We start from the raw sequence: 20,405 nt of genomic DNA, 5'->3' as shown, positions 1-20,405 counted from the left end.
TGGCATCGCACTGGGTTATTTTCCCCTACATGGAACAGAATGGAACTGTGCGACAGATTTACAAACGACTCGTCAGGATTTGTTTATTCATTGACTTTTTGTCTGCTCGCTCACATTTTGCAAACCCGGATGTCGCCCTCTGCTGGCGATTATGTAGAACTCTGAGGGATGCACTTCCGCATTGATAACCGGAAGTTGTTTGTGATCGTGGCTACTGTGATGGACAAGTTTTGCGAGGTAAAAACAACCAAAAAAAAGCTTTTGAGTCAGTCAGCCAGCGTCATACTGACTGAACTGACTCAATGTATACACTTAAGAAAGTACGATCCTAACCGTCGTTATGTAAATAAAACAACGTACTACGTTGACAGTCACACTACTTCAAATGTGAGAATGATATTTTGGGGGTACTCTGCACTGCAGACCCACAGCAAGAACTATAGAGGCCTTAAAGCAAGACCCGCATGATGGCTAGGCAAAGATATTTAACATCTAATTGTATTGTACTAACAACAAACTTTTATGCTTAAAAGCAAACAAAATAATAGAACATACAGTAGCATGTTTTGTTATCTTGGTTTAGTACGTTTGAGTAAAGTATTGTGTGAGCTACAAACGCTCAACATTTAAGAACTGTATATGGAACAATTAACGAACAACCATTTGCAGTAACATTTGTGCTTCATTTTCTTTGTAATTGTTGTAACACTGAAAGTTCTAGTAGATGCACGATTTTCTATTCCAAACAAATTCATGAAAGTTTGGACAAACCAAACTGAAAATAGAACTGAGGTTGGTATCATTTGACAACAAATGCATTAATAGCTGACCGAACCAGCAGATCTGCTGGTTATGTAATGTTACTATAATATTGTGCAATTAACCTTGCTGATGATTTTTCAGTGATATGGGCCAGTGTCAGCCATCTCTGCTTGTGAGACACGTTTATACAAACACAAGCAAATGAATCATTATAATTATTTCACAGTTGTATACGTTATGCTGTCAGCAGTATAAATAATGTCTAATCAGTCACTTTCCTTTTTCAGGAACGTGTGCAGGTGCCATGTGGGATCAAATGTTTGGAAGCTGCATTGTGTGTTCCTACCTCCACAGAGCACCAAGTTAACACAGCTGTCATACTGACGCATGGAGCTGGTGGAGACATGAACTTCTATCATCTCGTTTCTCTGGCGCACTCTTTGGCCTCAAAGGGATTCCTTTGTCTCCGTTTCACATGCAAAGGTTTAAACTTGGCATATAGAGTGAAGGCTTACCGTGCAGTTTGGGTATGTTTTTTTTTTGTATTTCAGCTAAAAAATCACGAGGCATGGTCACATTTATGGTGATGTTTTTCTACCAGCACTACTTGGAATCATTGCCGAACTTGACCATAAAGAACACATTCTTTGGAGGTAAGCAGTAATACTGTATACTGTAAGTGACTGGCGGTTTATATGCCATAAATCCATGTGACAAATGCCTAAGGGAAAAAAAAAATGTCTCGCCAGGGAGGTCAATGGGTTGCCGCGCTGCCGCTGCCTTGGCCAAGCAACTAAGTGATGAATCGGAAGGTGCCGTTCAGGGTGTCGTCTGTTTGTCCTTCCCCCTACATCCCCCAGGACAGACTCACGCCCATCAGCAGCGCAGTGAAGATATCCGAGGGCTACCTGAAAGCATGTCTGTGCTCTTTGTTTCCGGCACAGAGGACAACATGTGTGATAGGGTGCCTAGCCTAGATTTGTCTTTTCAGTGTATCCTCAACATTTATCATAATAATGATTTTTTTTTCTGTTTTCTTTTTCTTCGCCAAGGTCCTTTTTGAGGGAACAATAAACAAGATGAGTGCTCAAGTGGACGTTTTTTGGCTGAGTGGAGGAAGCCATGGCCTGAAAGTATCGGGAAGGTCAGAGGAGTCTGTTTTAGAGGAAGTGAACTCTCATATTATCACCTGGCTCTCCAAATGGGGAGGATAGATAACATTACAACGTCTCTCTTTTTGTAATACGTCTTGTGAAATAAAGTGGTCTAATAAATCTGTGAGGTACATATAAATCATATCCCTGTTTATTTTCAAAATCTAAATCTGATCTTTGATTAAAAATAGAAATGAATTGCATTTTTGGTACCGATTTTCTGCCCAAATGAAAAGAGCAGATCAATTATAGGAAGAAACTCAAAATCCTTTTTGCTTTAGTGGGGCGAAAAAAAAAAATAGTGGGCCGGATCATGCCCCTGGCCTTGAGTTTGACATACGTGTATTAAAGAGGCAGTTATGTACTGTATAGCATGAATACTGCACTGCAGGTAACTGCGAGCACCACCTTGCTTCATGTTTACATGTGACCACATGATGGCGCCAAAGTCCTATGGCTGCCACAACTCTTGTCAGGTGGCCAAGTCGCACCTCTTGAGCACAGTTGTTGACCCTCTCAATGAGAAGTCGAATGCCTTTGAATCATTCGTAACACAATTGTGAATTTAATTAGTGATGCCAGAATGCACCAGTTGGACATTACAATCCTTAATGATCAAATTAAGACTACATATTCTGTGTTAATGTCTCATTTATGAAGAAGACAAGACGGGAGTAGGTTGTGTGCGTGTGTGTGTGTGTGTGTGTGTGTGTGAGTGTGTGTGTTTCTCTCCAAAGGGTTAAATCTCAGGCGACGTGTTCCCCCCTAACAAAAGGTGGTCGCAGTGGTACCAAGTGTATGAGTGAGTGTGAGTGTACTGTTGGATGCAGTACGTGTGGAGTGTGGAGACGCGCTGTGGATCGTGCTGAGTTGAGAGAGCGCACGACGCGCGCACTGTGGGATACTTCACTTGACAGCCGCCTTGTTATTCAAGCATTTGTCGGGATTAACTAGCGGGGAATGAGCATTTCCACTCTGCGTTGGTTTGTTGTAGAGTTTGGAGCATCGTACTAATTGAGTGATCCGGTCAATGTAGCTCTTCTTTATAGAGAAACCAGGATTTTGGACACTTTGACTGGTGGATTGAAGTGACACGAGATGCTTTTGCCAATTAAGTGAGCAATTTTCAAAAAGGTAAATCAAGCTTCTTGACTTTCATCTAAATGTTCTATTTAGGGTTTAAATGGTTAGACGTTGTGTACTTTTTTTGCTCCCGCAGTTGACCACAGAGATGTTTGAGCGACATATGCCCGTCTGCCCCAAATCTTCACATCTTCAAGAGGATTTAAACATTGCTCTTCTTAAATAAACACATCCCCACTCTAAAATAAGTCACCAAAGATGGGAGCCCTGCAAATATTCCTCTTTTCTCTCCTCCTGCACCAGGTGAGACACGAATAACTGCTTTAAGTTTGATCTGGCACTTCATCCTTTGAGGCATGACTTTTGCATATTTTCTGTTGTTATCAGTTGATGTCATATCTGCAATATCATCCAATTAACTGTAATTTGGATTATTTAAATGCATTGGCAATGTAGGGAAACATTTTAACAGTCAGTAAAACATTTTTATTTCCATTTACAGGAGTAGTTATTTTAACATCTTAAAGAAACTCATATGGTTATTAATTCTCAAATATTATACACATATTTACAGTGTTTTAGAATCAAAATTGATTCAAATATGTTTACTTTTGTAGCACAAATTTGTTAAAGCCATAATTTATAGCTATAAATATTACCATTTAACAAGTGTTATGCATCATAATTTCAACAATATAAATGAATTTATATTTGGTCACTTTTCCTACAAATTTATTTATTTATATATATATATATATTCAAAGTTGCGCCACTTATGCATCCTCATATGTGTAGGGGTTGAAAATGCTGTATTATTTTTGTTTACTAGTTTTGCATTGTTTAAATGTTAATATTATTATAGTGTTTAGAGTCTGCTCATCTATTCCAGAAAAAAACAGTCAGAAATTGTTTTTACCTTCTATAGTAAGTAGTCACTGGATTATTTTAATTCTGGGCGTCACCTAAGGCACCGTCTTGGACCTCCCGAAAAATATAACTTAAGAAACCACAGACTACAAAAGGTGCAAAGTACAAAAGTATTAGAGCTCAAATTATTAAATTATTACTTGCCCCCCCCCCCAAAAAAAAAAAAACACAACCTCTGTTGTGATTATCTGTTATCATCTTTAGTCCCTGTGAATACTTCATATTTACTGGAGATTTATGTTCTAAAGCTTGTCTTTTTTGATTGCAGTAATACCAGCAAGCTCTCCCTGGAAATATCCAAATCTTACAAATGTCTTTTATCTCACATTTACCCTGGAAGCCGCTGATGTAGGTAGCTGATAACAATGTAGGCTTTATCAGGATTGTGTTGGTTTGAAGGGCCTGTTGGCGCGATGGCATCTGGACAGAAAATGCCACGTGTTTGAAGAAGTTCCTCACATGGGTGCTCAGCGAGAGCTTCTTTAAACGTTGCCTTAAGTGTGCAGATGTTGCTGCACCCATGTTTGAGTCATCAGCCTCCAGTCTGTCTCTGAAAAGCCGTGCCTCCCGAGAAAGAGACAGACTGCTTCCCCTGGAGTGGCTCTCTTCACATGCCTCAGTGGATGCAGAGTCACCAGTCTGTCTAGGGACAGACACGTTGGCCCTTAGCGTCTGAGAGCCGAAATACCCTTAAAATCCGCTTCGTAGCTCAAAGGAAGTGCACCGATGTAAAGTTCACTATTGAAGGACACCGCAAGGATGCGTTTGGGCGTGGCACTCTAGTCTGTAGATGTCGGCGTTGCTTGAGTATGCCGACTTATATACCGTGACACACTGAGACTTTTGAGTCTCGCCCTCCCTTGCTGGAACACTCACAGTCTGAGTCAAAGTGTGAAAACGTAACTCCGGTCGCGACATCTGTGCTGTACCCTCAGGGACAAATAAGCAGGTCAGTGCCATCCTGGGAGAATCCATTCTTCCCCGTGACATCTGCTGCAGTTATCCCCCGTGCAACGACAGCCGAACAATGTACATATAACATAACTGCGAAGCCGGGCTCTCATCCGTCTTCCCATCGCCTCCCCCGCCTTTATTGCACTGATTGCATGCGGGCAAGAGGGCGTCTTTGGTGCTGCTCCAAACTGACATTGACCAACTCTATTCGGCCTTTGTGTCTTGCGGCTCTTTGGTAATATTGTGTCACAACAAAGCGTCTCTCCTCACGGCCAAGAAGATCCGCGTTCCGTCTCCGCAGACGTGTGACGCATTCGGCGGACAAAGCCGAGCTGTTTACTCGCGAGCGTCTCCGGAGCGACACGCTTGGAGTTCATCCGCAACTTTGATGTGCGCTGATTTCACGGATTACATGTCATTTCTCACGGGAGTTGGCTCCGATTTTGCACTCTTGTTTATTTCGCTCCCCAAAAAAAGTCTCAGAGAAGCTGATGCAATTTGGTTCCGGTTCGTTTTAGCGGCTGTAATTGTTGTCAAGCAGAGTTGGGAGTGAGACAAGAGGCCTCGGTTCAAAGTCAAAACGCACTCCGGCAAGGACAACGGCGTGATCCCATTCTTCATAACAAAACGCAAATGCTACACAAAGTCCCTCTCTAAGGACACTATAACCTCTTTCCCCGTCCCCGTGCTCAATTAGCTTTGATAATATTATTTATATATTGTGTAGTTAAAGGCAGCTAACACTAAGAAGTGTAATAAAAATGTACAGTGCGGGGGATTAGGAGCAGCTCTTTAATCTCACGCTTGTGATAATACCGCATGGGCTGATTGATTAGTTTTTCAGGAAGCTTATGTCAGAAAAACCTAATCCGTCTTTGGATTGTGCCAGCCTTGTAAGGTTTTCCGTGCCGCCATTTTATCATGGCGCCGAATTACAGAGCTGCCAGGCTGTGATAAGGTCCTCGTCTCTTTTACAGACCGCGCTGCTCTACCCCGACGTCCACCCCAACCCCTTCCCATCCCGATGGACAATAAGAAATGTGTTTATATCCTCCACATCCCTGCTCTGCCGGGTCTTCACATCAACCTCTCTCAGGATTTGGTTTGTAAGAAAGCGGCAGAGGGGGGGAAAAAAAGAGAGGGAAAAAAAAAAAAGCGGAACTCGAGTTTTGAATTTTTGAAAGCCGTGCACAGCAATTGCGTAGAGAGGGAGCAGAATATGAGATGGAAAAGGCAAGCGGGCCAGTGGAATCTCTGTGGATGTGATTAAGCATGGATTTGTGGCATTAAAGGGCCTTTGCTTGCGTGCATGCATGCGGCGCCTTCCAGGAATCATTTGGGAACTTTGCTCGTTGCCGATGCGAATCTTTGTTCATATTGGGGTCACAAGCTTTCGGCCACAGGGCTTGACTGCATAATCCCTCCTAAACAATATTGTCTGTGGCATTTACAGCCCCCAGCCTGGCTGTTGTCTCCACCATCCACAGCAAAGTTTGTCATCTCCCCAGCTTGAAACCCTCAAAGCCACTACGGCTTGTATTGACTGTTTTGAGCCCCGCAACCTATTTCTTTTCCAATCACCAGGCGTAATTGTGTGTAGTGGCGATCAATTCATGATAAAGGTCTTAAAATAAAGAGAAGGAAGTTGAAAGGGATTGATAGGTGTGACACGCTTGCCCTTTGCGATGACAATAACGTTCGCGGGGCGGCGGGATGGACGATTAAAGACTTGAGTCAAACAATTAGGAGCAGCATGATTGGTCTTGTGATGTGAGCGTGCGGAGGGGAAGTGATGCGCCCAGCCCTGCTTTAGGAGTACTTCACACTCTCCGCTCTGCTGCAGGATCCATTATGTTTAATATGATGTTGAGTTTCCTGATCTTGATCCACAGCTATGAATTTTTATGGCAGCCCCGCGGCAACGTTAGATCCCAGCTTCAGCTATCTTACAGCGTTGCCATTACTACTCTGCAGGGTCAGGAGCATTACGGGACCCTCTGATGCACATCGTCGCAGGGAACTTGGCGACTAAATGCATTTCAGTGCCGTGGCGCCACATAAGAAAATGTAGAGGGTTGTGTGGTCGCTATACACTGACGCATCGTGTTGTCAAGACGACTTAGTAGGAAGAAGTACACACATTTGTAGCACAAATGCTCAAACTGGACTATTTCCAGTGACATGACACTCGACCCTCCATAAAGATGTTATGCTAATTGTGCTGTCATTTGCATTATGTCCAAGCAATTAGCATACTACTAATCAGGGGCGCGGTGGTCATCGGGAATGTCAGGAACATATGTGAATTTTCCCGAACGGCTGGTGACCAGCCGTCCGCATCCCCTGTCAACGATGAAATTTCAGTGCGTGACGGCTGCACATCGACGAATATTTCCAATCCAAATGTTGGTCCCAGTACGTCCTTGCTACTAATATATCCAAGCAGGGTGCCGTGGCAACCAAGTGTCCCTTGAGAGGTCATGAGGGGGTGCCGTAGGAATTGATCCAACTTGACTTAATATGTCTGAAAACGATTATTTATTGATTGATGTATTGATTACAAAAATCTAAGCGAGCAACATGCGTATAGTGACAGGTAGAACAATTAAATGTGCTTCCGTTAGATTGATAGAAGGTAAAATATACCTGTGCATCCAACTGCTGCCATTCATACATTATAATAAAGGCAACTGGTTGCAGATTGTTTAATATATATTGCGTTTATTTTGGGGGGGGAGGTGTGGGCTGAAATGCGGGAAAGGCTTTTTTTTGCTTGTCTATCCCCGCTTTTTCAAGATTTTGGGGGTTGGATAAAAAATAAGTTTAAAAAAGTAAACTTTTTCCCCTCTAATGGAATTATAATGGATGTCAATTATTCACCAATTTTCCGCTTTTCATAGGCTTGCCCCAGTCCTCACCGTAACAACATTAACATTCACTAAACAAGCACACATTTCACACTTAGTAATTTGTGGGTAAATTGAGACACTGTGCGCTGTATGTACAACATCTACCATTAATTGTTCAATTCTGTTCCAATAATTAGGCCAGTTGAGGGTTCTTGGAAAAGATATTACGGAAAAATGCCCTAAATTTATAAAAATCGGAGAGCATGTTTTGCCCATGCTACATTGGTAGAATCGTCCAGAAGAAGTTTCCGCCAATTGTTTGTATTTTAAACAATGAAATACATCCTTTTATTTTACAAAAATATCAATCCAGCAGGACAGTTTTTAACATTTCCCTATTACCCCAAAATACACCACACTGTGACATCGAAAGTTTCGAATTAACATTCGTCTAAAGCAAGCATACCCACCACGTCAAAGCTTTGGAAAATGATCGACTTCTTTAATTAAAGCTGTGAAACTTTTCTGTAAAAGACAGGTGTGACAGCTTTACAATAAGTACAAAAAAAAATCTCCTTTCTGATTACTCTCTCTTTAGCGTTTCCCTCGTCTGTGCTCCGAGCTTTGAGGCCTTTCTTTCTCTCAGCCTGTCATTTCCAGGCCTTGCCGAGAGCCGTCAGCTCTCCTCCGTCTGTGTTTATGGCTTGTGATGTGCTTGTCTTCAGAGCCACCGCGAGGAGAAAGGAAGCCACGTTTTTACTTGCTCGTGTTTCTTCTTCAAAGCAAACGGCCCCTGTGAAATCAACTGCGCCGCAATCTGTAGCACTACAGAAACAATTGCGCTGTCAAAATTCACTTACTGCCCTTATGGGCGAATCCACCCTGAATGTATTTGCATTAAAACAGCCACATCCGTTGTGACAAGGAGTTAGAGAGAAGGAGACGGCAAACTGAAGTTAGCACACTAAAAAAAAAAAAAAGGTCACTGATGCAATAAATATAATAAATAAAGCGTCTTTAGTGGAGGATTTCTACAAGTTGATCTATGATGATATACAAAGTCAAATGTGTTTCAAAAGTGGTCCATATGACGGTAGTATTTTTCAGGTTGGTATTACCTCCTTGAATCCTTGCTATCAGACTGTGTGAGATGTGCTGCAGGTGTCAGGAGCTTGCGCAGGACTTGGCGCTTTGACCGTGTAAGGGGATTAAAATGAAAGTGATGATGCGTTGAAAGGTAACGCTTGTCGAAAACGTGAAGTGTTTATGGCTCCGCTGCTGTCACATGTGGCAGGTGTTGCGATAACGTGAGCATCCGCCTTACCTGAAGGCTTCTGTCCAAGAGTACCGTCAACACTTTCTAAACACCCGACATCATCGCTGCAATTTCATTTCCTACACTGAAACGTGTTTGATAGTGTGTTTTAGGATACACGGTGCCCCCTCCATCACTGTTTAATGTTTACAAAATGGATTTAGCAGATGCAAAAAAAAAAGTAGTCAAACGCAGTATAAGAATGTTAAATTATGGTGTGTTAATAAGAATAAGAATGTAAACATGTTGAAAACAAAACATGCTCTTGATACTTTGAACGCACTGATGTAAAAAATCTGATAACCTGTAGGGGTGAGAGGGAATAGTGTTTTGATTGACTATTAAAAGCAGGAAAAATGTTAGCTAGCCAGATGAATAATTGAAGTGCAGATTAAGCCAGTGTAGAGAGCTACTGAGTTGCTTTCATCTCTACAAATGATCTATAACAGTTTATGCTCCTTAATTGGCCATGGCTTTACATTTGAGTCTGTTAACTTTTCTGTTTTAAAAATTAATAATAATAACTAATAACTACCTTTAATGTAGAGATTATATTAAAGTTGATTCAACCCCCCGCCCCTCCCCCCAATTTGGAGGCCAAGGTGCCTTAGTGTTTGCCTTTATTGCCTAAGGGCCACCATTATTGGGCATGATAACATGACAGTGTTCTGGCTTATTGATTAATTACAACTTTATTTTACATATTTTTTTTAATTTTTTTTTTAAGTTGCATGTATTCTTTCACACAAAACGAGCATTTGACATGTGAACGGCTTCCATTGGCTTCCCGATACTGTAGAACCTCCAAGGTGATTCTTTCTGAGACACTGAACAAACTGTTAGGATTTCCTAACAGTTTTTCCCATTATTAAAATTAACGCAAGCCTATAATACATCCTTCGTAACAGTTTTTTTTCCCATTGATATTTTTATGAGCAGATCAATGTCGGTGCACAATACGACTGCAAGTCAAGCTTATTCAGCTACGCGCGAAATGACTTTCCACAATCTGCACAGGAGTGTTTTTCGTGCATACTTCCTGAAACGTTTTCACGTTTTTTGAAACACACCTAAGAAGAACTGTCGGTGGAAATTGAGATGGGCAATTTAAATGGAATGATTTGGAAAAGAACATGTAGGACATAACCTTGCTTTTGAAAACAATATGAAAGCAAAGACAACCTCGGGAGTGAAAGAGAGCAGTGTTTTCATTTTAGCAGCTATGCAAAAGGAACGTTAATCACTTCATATTAATAAAAACAATCCCTCAGTTTACTGTTGTTTTGAGAGTAGTTTCAGGACCAAAATAAGTAATATTCTTAATGAAAATCACTTATCTCCACTTAATGATGATTTTGACATTTTCACATAAAGTCCTATTAAAAGTGAGTAGCCAAACAACCAATGAAAACGGTTTTATGGCGCCATGTTTACAATGAATGATCTCAATTTTCTGCTAGAACTGTCCTTCAAAATAAAGGATAGCACATCCACTGTGCGGAGCCAATCCCAGCTGACTTGGGGCAAGAGGCGGGGTCAACACTAAACTAATTGCTAACCAATCACAGAGCACTTATTAAAAAAAAGAAAAAAAATTAACACCTAATGATGAGTCTTAAATTAACCGAACATGCATGTTTTTAGAATATGGAAGGAAACCAAAGTACCTGGAGAAAATCCACTCCACACAAGCACAGGAAGTACATGCAAACTCACCATAGGAAGGCCGGTGCCCAAATTAGGAGCCCCTGTCCTACTGTGAGGTGGGTGTGTTAATCACTATTACCGTGCTGCCTGAAAAGTTACTTAAACAACATTTAGGCATCTGTCTGATTCAAAATAACAAAAACATTCAAATGTTAAAGTACCACTTTTTTTTTTTTTAAATTAATAATAACCAATAATTGTGGTGTTTTCATAAAGTCAATTTTTTTTTTTGCTCCTGAAAAAAAGAATAACATGACACAGAGTATGTTGGAAATTTCATAGTGTTACATGTATTGTCCAGAGTAAAGTATGTTTCTCGTCGAAACAATGGACATTTTCTATAGATAGTTACAAATACTTGAGATAGTTTCAAATGTCCACGTGTCAGATTTGTGTACATGGCGGATTTGCTTCCTAATGTTATTTAATAGTCTGAAAAGCTCCCCTTTTTCCGTTGTCAAGACAATACATACAATACACCTAAGAAAGGCAGATATGCAGTCATTGTCATGTCCAGTCGGAATTGCATTTTCGGGGCAAATGATGCAGCGCCCCGGTGGGTTCAGCAGATGTGGCTGTGGTAACTTTTACTTAGCAAGAAGTTACTGAGTTGCAGAATTCATTTCTACGTATGGACTCATGGGCCAGTAGGACTGTGTTGGTTCACTGTTGGTTGCTGATGTGGCCTCAATTTCCTCTCTGTGCCCCCATTCACATTCGCCCAGTGATTTACGGGCGGGGTGTAGTCCGCCTTTCAAACTAAGTCTGCTCAGATAGACTCCAGCTTCCCCTCAACCTGAACTTGTCGAGCAGTGCAGAAACATGGATAGATAGTACCTGTCTGGCTTTTAGTCTACAGAACTAACATTATAGTGAGCATTGTTCTTTTCTTCTTTTTCTCTTGTCGTTTTGCGTCATGTTTACTAAAAAAAAAAGAAAAAAAAAAAGATTGAATTCCATATTGCTCTCTTGTATGTGCTGTTTTGTATTTTCTACAAGAAGAAAAAACATATCCGACTGAGAGTGAATGCCGTAGTTTTCCTGGTACGTTGCCAACGTAATTGGTTGGTGCTGCATCATTTTTCTCATTTAAAAATGCTCCCGATCCTAGCAGGGGAGGAAAGAAAGATAGAGGTTGTGGTGGCAAAAAGCGGTCGCTATAACATGACTAATAAGTCACATCATATTATCCATGCTTGGCTCAAGCAGCAAGCAGCTCGGTGACATAATGAACAGCCAGGTAGTATTTTAAAATAAGTGTTTTTGAAACAGCAGGCTTGGAACTCTGCTGCACCCAATTATATTTCATATGATTGATTTCTTTCAGTGTTAAAAAAAAAAAAAAAAAAAAAAAATCAACGGCATCCATTCATGCAGACTTCGGCACCTACTTCATGAATCTGTCAAAAAATAGGAATCGTGATTTTGTTATGTTATCACGTGGTAGCTATCTCTTCATATTTAGGCAAAGCAGTTTTATATATGTTGCACGTTTCATACACAAGGCAACTCAATGCGCTTCACACAACCAAAAGCACAGCATTTAAGAGTAAAAAAAAACAAAACAGCCACATACATTCAAAAGCAAGCAAAGAGAACAAAAGTAGCTTACTGAGAATTATTTAAAGAACGTACGTTGACAACAATTAAATACATTTACTAGCAAAAAGATTTAAAGGTATTTCAAAGCAAAGACATTTACTGACAGTGAAATTTATTTTAAATACTTAAAATACTTTAATCAAAGGTGTCGGGGGAAGCATAGTTTTAACCCGGATTTGAAAGCATTTATACTTGGGGCTGACTTCACTTCTGTTGCCAGGTCACTCCACTTGTGTGCAGCATAACAGCTGAATTCCGCTTCACCATGTTTGCTTTGAAACCTGTGATGGTTTAGTGATCAGAAAATAAATACACAGAAATGACAAATGTTCAGATCTATGCATTAAAAATAACTCATTCTCTCAATAGTCACCTCCCCAACCACCTAATCAGCTTGACCCCAAACTTGATGTGATCCCCAGTTGCTCATTATGCAAGCAATTTCTTCTCATATGTCCACTGGAGAAGTGATGAATTATCACACTCTGGAAAGACAGAATCATTATGTGACCAAAAACATTAACATCACTTCTCTTTGAACTCAGTAGCCGCTCCTTTTCTTCATCTTCTCCTGTACTGAATTTTTTTTTTTTTTTTTAAATCACGGATGTGGCACACAAAGGTGCAGAACACAGAAGCGTCTATGGTTTCGAGGGCATTTATTTATTTAATGGTCATGGCTATGCTTTTCCCCTCCAGATGCAGCAGTATTTTTTAATACAGAGTCAATTGAGCTTGTTAATGTGCATAAACAAACGTCTACTCCTGAAATGTTATGGGTAGTTAAGCACTATATTTTGTTCTCGCTCCACTATTTCCCAGCAACATTAGCATCGGTCTGCCAAGGCAAATAATGCAGATAAATATTGTCTCAGAAATACTATATTTTCTTTCCATGCCTGTTTTTTTTTTCCATCTTCACGTGTAGCGCCTGTAACAGATAAACAAAGTTTCAAGATTGAATGAATCCTTGTGTGTATACCGTGCCTTAGGGATCCCATGATCCAGTTGGGTTGATGAATTATGTTACAGAGCTGCTTACACAAGGTTACCTGAGGTCATGTGTACCTGATTCAGTGGTCGGACCAAGGTCCGTTAGCCAGGTTCAGGCTGTGAGCTGAGAACGACTATATGACACCGATTTTTGGGACTGTGCTGCTGCTGGTGTTTGCGTGCATGTCTTCATTTACTGGGTGCAAATTGTTTCCAATAAAAGTTGGAATGTCAGAAGGCAATGTATTAATTCAACTAAAGGCAGTCAGATATCCTGATTTCACACACATACACTCTGATGGTGGTATTGCGCAATGAGTAAGGCGCCTCCAGCGTAGGTGATCGGTTGCGATCCAGCACAGCACCGAAACACCTGCCATGCATCTTCCCGGACACGACGCGGATTAAAAGTGATGGCTTTGGTGCGTGAGGCTGTTCCAGTGATCGAAGCGCCAATCTATTCTTCAGCAGCGTGTTGTCGCTCGCGCCGGGCTGCCTAAGCACCTCCGGGGCCTTCTCTCCGCCAACTGGCTGTGGATGTGAATCATTACAAATGATTTGCCCTGGAACATAAGAAGGAAAGAGGGCTTGGGAAGGATGCGGCATTGGGGAATTCTGGCCTCGCAATGGTTTTGATGTCAGGGCAGTTGAGTCATGTTGGCTGTCAGTTAAGATCCATCCCAATCTTAGGTGCAGTTGTTACATTCTTTACACGGCATCTTTTAAAAGTGCGAATTTGCCAGTCGTGTTTTTTTTGTACGCAGAATAGCATCGCGTGAATGGAGCTCCGGACAGAAAATTAGCAGTGAAGTGAATTCCACCACCAAAGTGAGGTCAATTTGCACCGATAAATCCATGAAAAAGAGCGCCGCGCATTATTGGAAGGGCTCTTTTTACGCCGATGAGCAGGTTAATTGCCCATTTTGTTTATCCTCACAAACACGCCTGAAAACCAATCCAGCCTCGATTGCGCATCCGGATAACTAAAAACACAGTGGATTGTGTTGGCAAGTTTGCAAATGAAGATGTAGCAAGCTCTCAACACTGCCCAGTAAAAAAAAAAAAAAAAAAAAGAGAAAAGCTGCGCGCAGATTACGAGCGGCGGCCTTGCTTGTCAACCGGGCTAACTTGAAAGAGATTCCATCATCGGCATCAAAATGCCGCCGTAGCCTCGCCCGCGGCACGCGGCCCGTCGCGGCTCAGCAACACGCCACCGGCTGCGCACCTCAAAGGCATTTCGGCGGCATCTTTTCAGAAGATCCAGATGTCAGTGGCTTCTTAATAACCTTCTAGAGGCTAGTTTTGGTCACTGTAGCAATTACCTTTATGTCAGGCCCTAAAAGATACGCTTACCCACGGGACAAGCAGCCGGTCGGCTCGGTAGCGCTCATTACAGATTGATGTCGAGGCCGATCTCGCCTCGGTGTGCGGCAGGGCGCTGGCAGAATCCAAGATTGAACAAAATCGCTTGACCGTATTGATCTGCACACAATGACGTACACGGAATACACGTGCATGAGGGGGGTGGACGTGGGATATTCATACCGTACCCGATTTGATGAAATAAGCATTGGTAATATTGAGGATTACCTGGAATGATGGATAAATCACACTACACCGTGCATGTAATTTGAGACTGAAATCATTCGTCATTTTAAGATGAAAGACGTTTACATTTAGTACGTTCCTTACATTACGAATGAAAATCTCATCTGAGCACGATGCCCGTGTCCGTGCGTGCCTCCACACACACTGCTGCACCCAATCAGGTTGTCGATATGTGACGTGTAATTATTTGTTAGTCACTACTGAGTTGCTTCAGGAGTGTTAATTATGCATGATTATAGTAAATGAGCGTCCCAGGCCCAGTCGGGCTCGAGCATGTGCACACATTGCCAAAGTTTGCCACGCGTCTTTGCCTTGTGCTGCTGCTCAAATGAGTTCTGCTGTTCTCAAACTCTATGAGCCTGCACTTATTACCATTAGAACGTCTCATTTCAAGTCGCCCTGAAACGCCTCTTAGCACGGTAGCACAGATTAAGAAATCTTAATTAAGCTTTTTGAAGATTCTCCTTCATAAGACCTTGCCTCATATTTTCGTTGTTTTTGTTGTACAAAAAGAGTGATTTTTTTTTTTTTCTCCCCTCTTTTCCCCCCTCTCTCTCATGACTGAGTTTCTAAGACATCACTTGTGCCTAAATGAGCGAGATGTGCGTGTGTGCGCGTGTGCGTTGTCACACAGTGACAGTGAGAGAGCGGCAACGTGAAGCTTAGACATCAGCGAAGGATTTCAGGTTCTCCGTGCTTCATCTGTCTCGGAGCATTTAAGTAGATATGTCCTCTCGTCATCCGCTTGTTGCCACTGCAATTTCCCCAGTTGCTCATCATACTTAAACTTCTCCTCTCATTTGCATTATAAACATCTCATACACAGCTCACCTGAGAGAAAGTGAACATTTGGTTACCCAATTGGCGCTCACTCGCTCGTGGTTGTAACCCCGCATTACGAGTAATCTATGTAAAGACAGATTTTTGGATATACAGTAGATTGTCCAGGTGATCATAATACTGAAATACTATATTATTTGCATAATCAACCAAGACAGCAAAAGTACTTACACTCTGAGCTTTAGCAGATGTACACATAGCTAGCATGCCAAATTAAGCGTTTTCAAAGAGGGATTCAAAGTAAAAAGTGGTCAGACAAGCAAAAGTGCATGGTACCAGAAAAATCAGCTTAGTAATGTATTTGTAATGTCTTCCCATTAATGATAAAAATCAGTAAAGTGTAGTTAAAATGATGGTATGGTATGATGTGGAATGGAAAGGTTTTATGTAACTCCTGGCAGACAGACCTAGTTTGTTAGTTCAGTACACGTGCGCTTCACTCGGGCTTACAGCAAAATGGTAATTACTCTGGAAGTCGCGCGCAGCAGCTCAACGAGAGTTTAAACAGCCGCAGCTCTCGGTGCTTTCAACATCTGCTTCTCGCAGTGATCCCCGCAACCGGGCCTGGGGAAAGCCGGCGCTAATTACTAATAAAACTAGCTAAGCTTATTGCGGTGAATTATTAACGCTTTATCTGAAGTGGACCAGGAATCACTCCTGAGGCTAAAGAGCTTTGAGGCACAAGGAGGATCACGGTTCATTGCTGCATCTGGATTAGCATTTAGCACATACTTAACTATATGATAAGCTTGTTTTATTGTTGGCCACCGTTACATGTTGGGGTTCGTAGGCACGCAACATCAAAGCAATTCAGCGCCGGTTTGCGACCTAGTGGCACGTTGAGAAGATTTTACTTGTCTTAGCGACTTGACTTGCATTTAGTGAAGGAATATCACTCGAGAGTGAGTGATGATGAACTGCTTGTCATCATCACAGCTGCGACGCAGTTGTGGTGGCTGAGTGCTGAAGATAGTCACAGCCGCGATGACGTACACAACATCACGACCTTGAGTGCGATGCTACTTTTATACGTTAGTTGGACAAGCGCCTTTCCGCTGGCGTCGAGCGAAATCCTCATCACCGCCGAAATCATTACCTTTCCAGGAGAACCCAAAAACAGCTTGTTTGTTCAACCATTGTCATTGCATTATAAAACAAAGCAAGGCTTTTTCAACACTTAAGATTGATCAACAATTTGTCTAAATAAATAAATAAATAACACACACACGTTTTGGACTGACCGATAGTGTAGATTTGTGAAAAAGTAGGAAAATTGTGACACCAGTGAATTATTATTATTAGTAAATGACAACAAATTCTGATTTGTTTATACATTTAATCAATTATTCGGCCCCGCCTACAGAAATGGTAGCAGACAGTGGTGTTAGCCGCGACAAGCTACTAGACAAAGCATTGTCCAACATGCTAACAAGAACACAGTCAACTGGCTTCATTTTGCGTATCTGGACTATTTTTGTTCTTTTCTGGTGGAAAGCCTACCAAATTATTTAATAGTCTGTGAAGTGAACTAATCGTAAGATTTGTTCCGTAGAATTGAAATGTCATTTGTTTATTTTTATTTTTTTGTTGATTTTGACGGGCTTGTTAGCATGTCGTGCTAAGGGCTAATTGCTGGTTAATGTGTTAGCGGCGCCAAATAACTGATTATATAACTCATTTGTTGTCGCAGTTTTTGTGGGCTTTTTTTCTTTTTGCAACAGTTCTGTAGTTGCCATTCATTAGCTAATCAATATGATTTAATTATGAGTACTGAAAAAAAAGACAAGATATAATTATATGACCCATGGCCGTAGCTTCCACAAGCATTTTCAACACTTTCAAAATAAATATTGCTCTTTCAACTGGCAGAAAATGAAGCATTCCATTTGATCAATTCCATTACGTTTTTATAAGAAAACATATTTAAAATATTGTTTATCTGGGTCATTCTGTGGTCACATGTTACTAGATGGAGTTCAGAGGGTGCAATCGTGACTGACTTAGTTATAAGACTAGGGCTAGAACATGACAAAAACTAGATCCAGGACCTCTGGACTGTGATACTGAAGCTGACATGGATGGTTTTGGAATGCGTGAAACATTTCTGTAGAGTTCTCCCCTACATAGAAACTCTAAATAGAGATTCAAACCTTTTACCTCAGAATTGTGTGGACAACATGGTAACCACCAAACCACCTATCACAGTAAAATTCAAACTCCAAAATTCATTTTCATTATTGGATGTCTGGATATGCTGACAACCTTTACTTTAATGACGAATCTTGACATAAATGTGTTGCGAAATCAAGTGTCGTAGAATATACAGTACAGTACGGTACGGTAATTGCAGTATTTCAGCCATGTGACGCATCCGCTGCTTTGACTTTACCAATTAGAGGTTTTCTTGTATGTTTCTTGTGTGTGAAAAATATGAGTCACTTCATTGAGGATAAAGAATATATGTCTGTGAGTGTTGTTATATTATCTGCCTGCATGTGTTTCTCCATTGTTTGTGTTTAAATATTCGGTTGCAAAACCACCACTATCAATTCCAACATGTTAGTGGCATTTTCCATGATATGTTAGCATGAAGCTACGGGGCTATTTTAAAGCCAACATTTTTGGGTAGTTTTAAATACACAAAATGTCATTCTGTTTGTGTAATATTTGACTTGAGTTTCACACCGAGCGAATGTCCATTTGCATAATTGTTGATTAACGCCACTTGTGCGCGTTGTGTGTTTTCTCCAAAGGCCGCATGCAGCAAAGTACGCGGGGGAGCCACAGAGCTGATGGAGTGGGGGGACGGCACGCAGAAACTGTCGTCTCCCACGGGCGCCAGTCCCCGGATCCTCAACCCCTTGCGTTTGTTCGCCAGGGCCTCCCCTGGGTTCAAGAGCGACGCGAGGGAAATGTCCTACATACAGAACATGGAGGACTTCTGGGACTGGTTATCCAACCAGACAGATGTTCAGGATCCGCAGGCCAGAACTAAACGCAGGCCCATCGTCAAGACCGGCAAGTTCAAAAAGATGTTCGGTTGGGGCGACTTCCACTCCAACATCAAGACGGTCAAACTCAACCTGCTGATCACGGGCAAGATCGTGGACCACGGCAACGGCACCTTTAGCGTTTACTTCCGCCACAACTCCACGGGCCTGGGCAACGTGTCGGTGAGCCTGGTGCCGCCCTCCAAGGTGGTGGAGTTCGAAGTGGCCCAGCAGTCGGCGCCGGAGACCAAAGACACCAAGTCCTTCAACTGCCGCATCGAGTACGAGAAGACGGACCGCAACAAGAAGACGGCGCTGTGCAGCTTCGACCCGTCCAAGGTTTGCTATCAGGAGCAGACGCAGAGTCACGTGTCCTGGCTCTGCTCCAAGCCCTTCAAAGTCATATGCATCTATATCGCCTTCTACAGCGTGGACTATAAACTGGTGCAGAAGGTCTGCCCTGACTACAACTACCACAGTGACACGCCGTATTCCTCCACGGGATGATACCGTGTGGGCGTGCCTGTGTGCTCGCGTGTGTGTGTGTGTGCGCGCGCACTTTTGTTTGAAGCTTCAAATCAGGCTTGTCAGGCTCGAAGCCAGAGGTGTCCAAACATTTTCCTGGGAGGGCCGCATACAGAAAAATGGAGGCTTGCAGCCACCACTGGGAAATTCTTCAACTTTGATCTGTCAAACGCACTAAAACCAATCGGGCAATTAGATATTGTTAATATCATATGCTTATTTTGGGGAAAAAACTGCTAACTCTACAGCTTGCTGTCGGAGACCCTGTAAAGTGAATTCAGAGGTTTGTTTCCAAACACACTAAACACTGTTTGTAGATAATGGATGAAAACATGTACAGTACAGACTCACCTTGTGCATGTTAAACTGTTTTCAGCATTTTGGTTTTACTGAGGGGGGGGGGGGGGTGGGGGGGTGACTAAAATGGCGCTTCGTGACACACTTCCGCCTCCAGAATGAGTCCCTCCTCCCCTACTATCTCAGAATTGGAGCACCTTTGCTCTTATCAGTGGTTAGCCGACTCAATTGCAGGTTATTGTCGCAGGGAAAATGTGAACCCTTAATAGACAAGAGACATGATGACAAGAACTTTGAGATATGAGAGATACAATTTGATAAAACTTGCTTGCAAGGGGACAGTTTGAAAGCAACCAGGCTAGTGGATGCAAAGAAGCGCCTAACTATTTGTATTAAGTACAGTTATATACTGTATACAAACAAGAACAACCAATCTTCAACACGACACGACTGGCATCCGGCAAACATCTTGTTTTGTCGATTTTGTAATATCAAGAGAGAGGCGAGGCAGGACCAAGGTTACCTTTTTGCTCTCTTTTTCTTTTTTTTGGTCACATTAGACGTTCCAATTTCCAGAAAAGATGACATCCATTTTGTAAACACAAATGAGCTAGTTAGCCAGCTAGCTATCTAGCAATGCTTCCACCCTGAAAAAAAAGCATCTTCCCTGGATCATATCATTTACAGACCATTATAGTGTCATTATTAAAATTCCAACTGAGGAAGTAAAGTCTCAGACAAACCCGGTGCCGGTCAGCCACCGAGAGAAGCCACGGAAAGCTCTTTAGCTAGTAAACAC

At 42.0% G+C, this 20,405-nt stretch overlaps 2 protein-coding genes across 4 annotated transcripts; both read left to right on the top strand.

Annotated features, from left to right (window-relative positions):
• The first annotated feature begins 5 nt into the window (after window positions 1–5).
• tex30 (testis expressed 30) lies at window positions 6–2,055 on the top strand. The gene is made up of 5 exons (XM_086052491.1): window positions 6–237; window positions 1,050–1,289; window positions 1,364–1,415; window positions 1,512–1,726; window positions 1,815–2,055. Exons 1-5 carry the CDS (start codon window positions 169–171, stop codon window positions 1,974–1,976), a joined length of 738 nt encoding a protein of 245 aa, XP_085908617.1. The 5' UTR covers window positions 6–168; the 3' UTR covers window positions 1,977–2,055.
• On the top strand, window positions 1,862–19,712 carry nxph2a (neurexophilin 2a). Of its 3 annotated transcripts, none has more exons than XM_086052488.1 (4): window positions 1,862–1,906; window positions 2,966–3,050; window positions 3,136–3,302; window positions 18,548–19,712. In XM_086052488.1, exons 3-4 carry the CDS (start codon window positions 3,258–3,260, stop codon window positions 19,289–19,291), a joined length of 789 nt encoding a protein of 262 aa, XP_085908614.1. In that variant the 5' UTR covers window positions 1,862–1,906; window positions 2,966–3,050; window positions 3,136–3,257; the 3' UTR covers window positions 19,292–19,712. The 3 variants fall into 3 exon arrangements, with proteins under 3 accessions (XP_085908614.1, XP_085908613.1, XP_085908616.1); XM_086052487.1 differs by having other exon boundaries at window positions 1,879–1,906; window positions 2,953–3,050; XM_086052490.1 differs by lacking the exon at window positions 1,862–1,906 and adding an exon at window positions 10,689–10,807 and having other exon boundaries at window positions 2,179–3,050.
• The last annotated feature ends 693 nt before the right edge of the window (window positions 19,713–20,405 follow it).

Source organism: Filicampus tigris, chromosome 14 (assembly GCF_054856515.1).
Source record: "Filicampus tigris isolate MCC_2025a chromosome 14, RoL_Ftig_1.0, whole genome shotgun sequence".
Taxonomy (NCBI): Eukaryota; Metazoa; Chordata; class Actinopteri; order Syngnathiformes; family Syngnathidae; genus Filicampus; species Filicampus tigris.
Note: the sequence above shows the minus strand (reverse complement) of the source record. Positions and strands in the feature narration are given on the sequence as shown.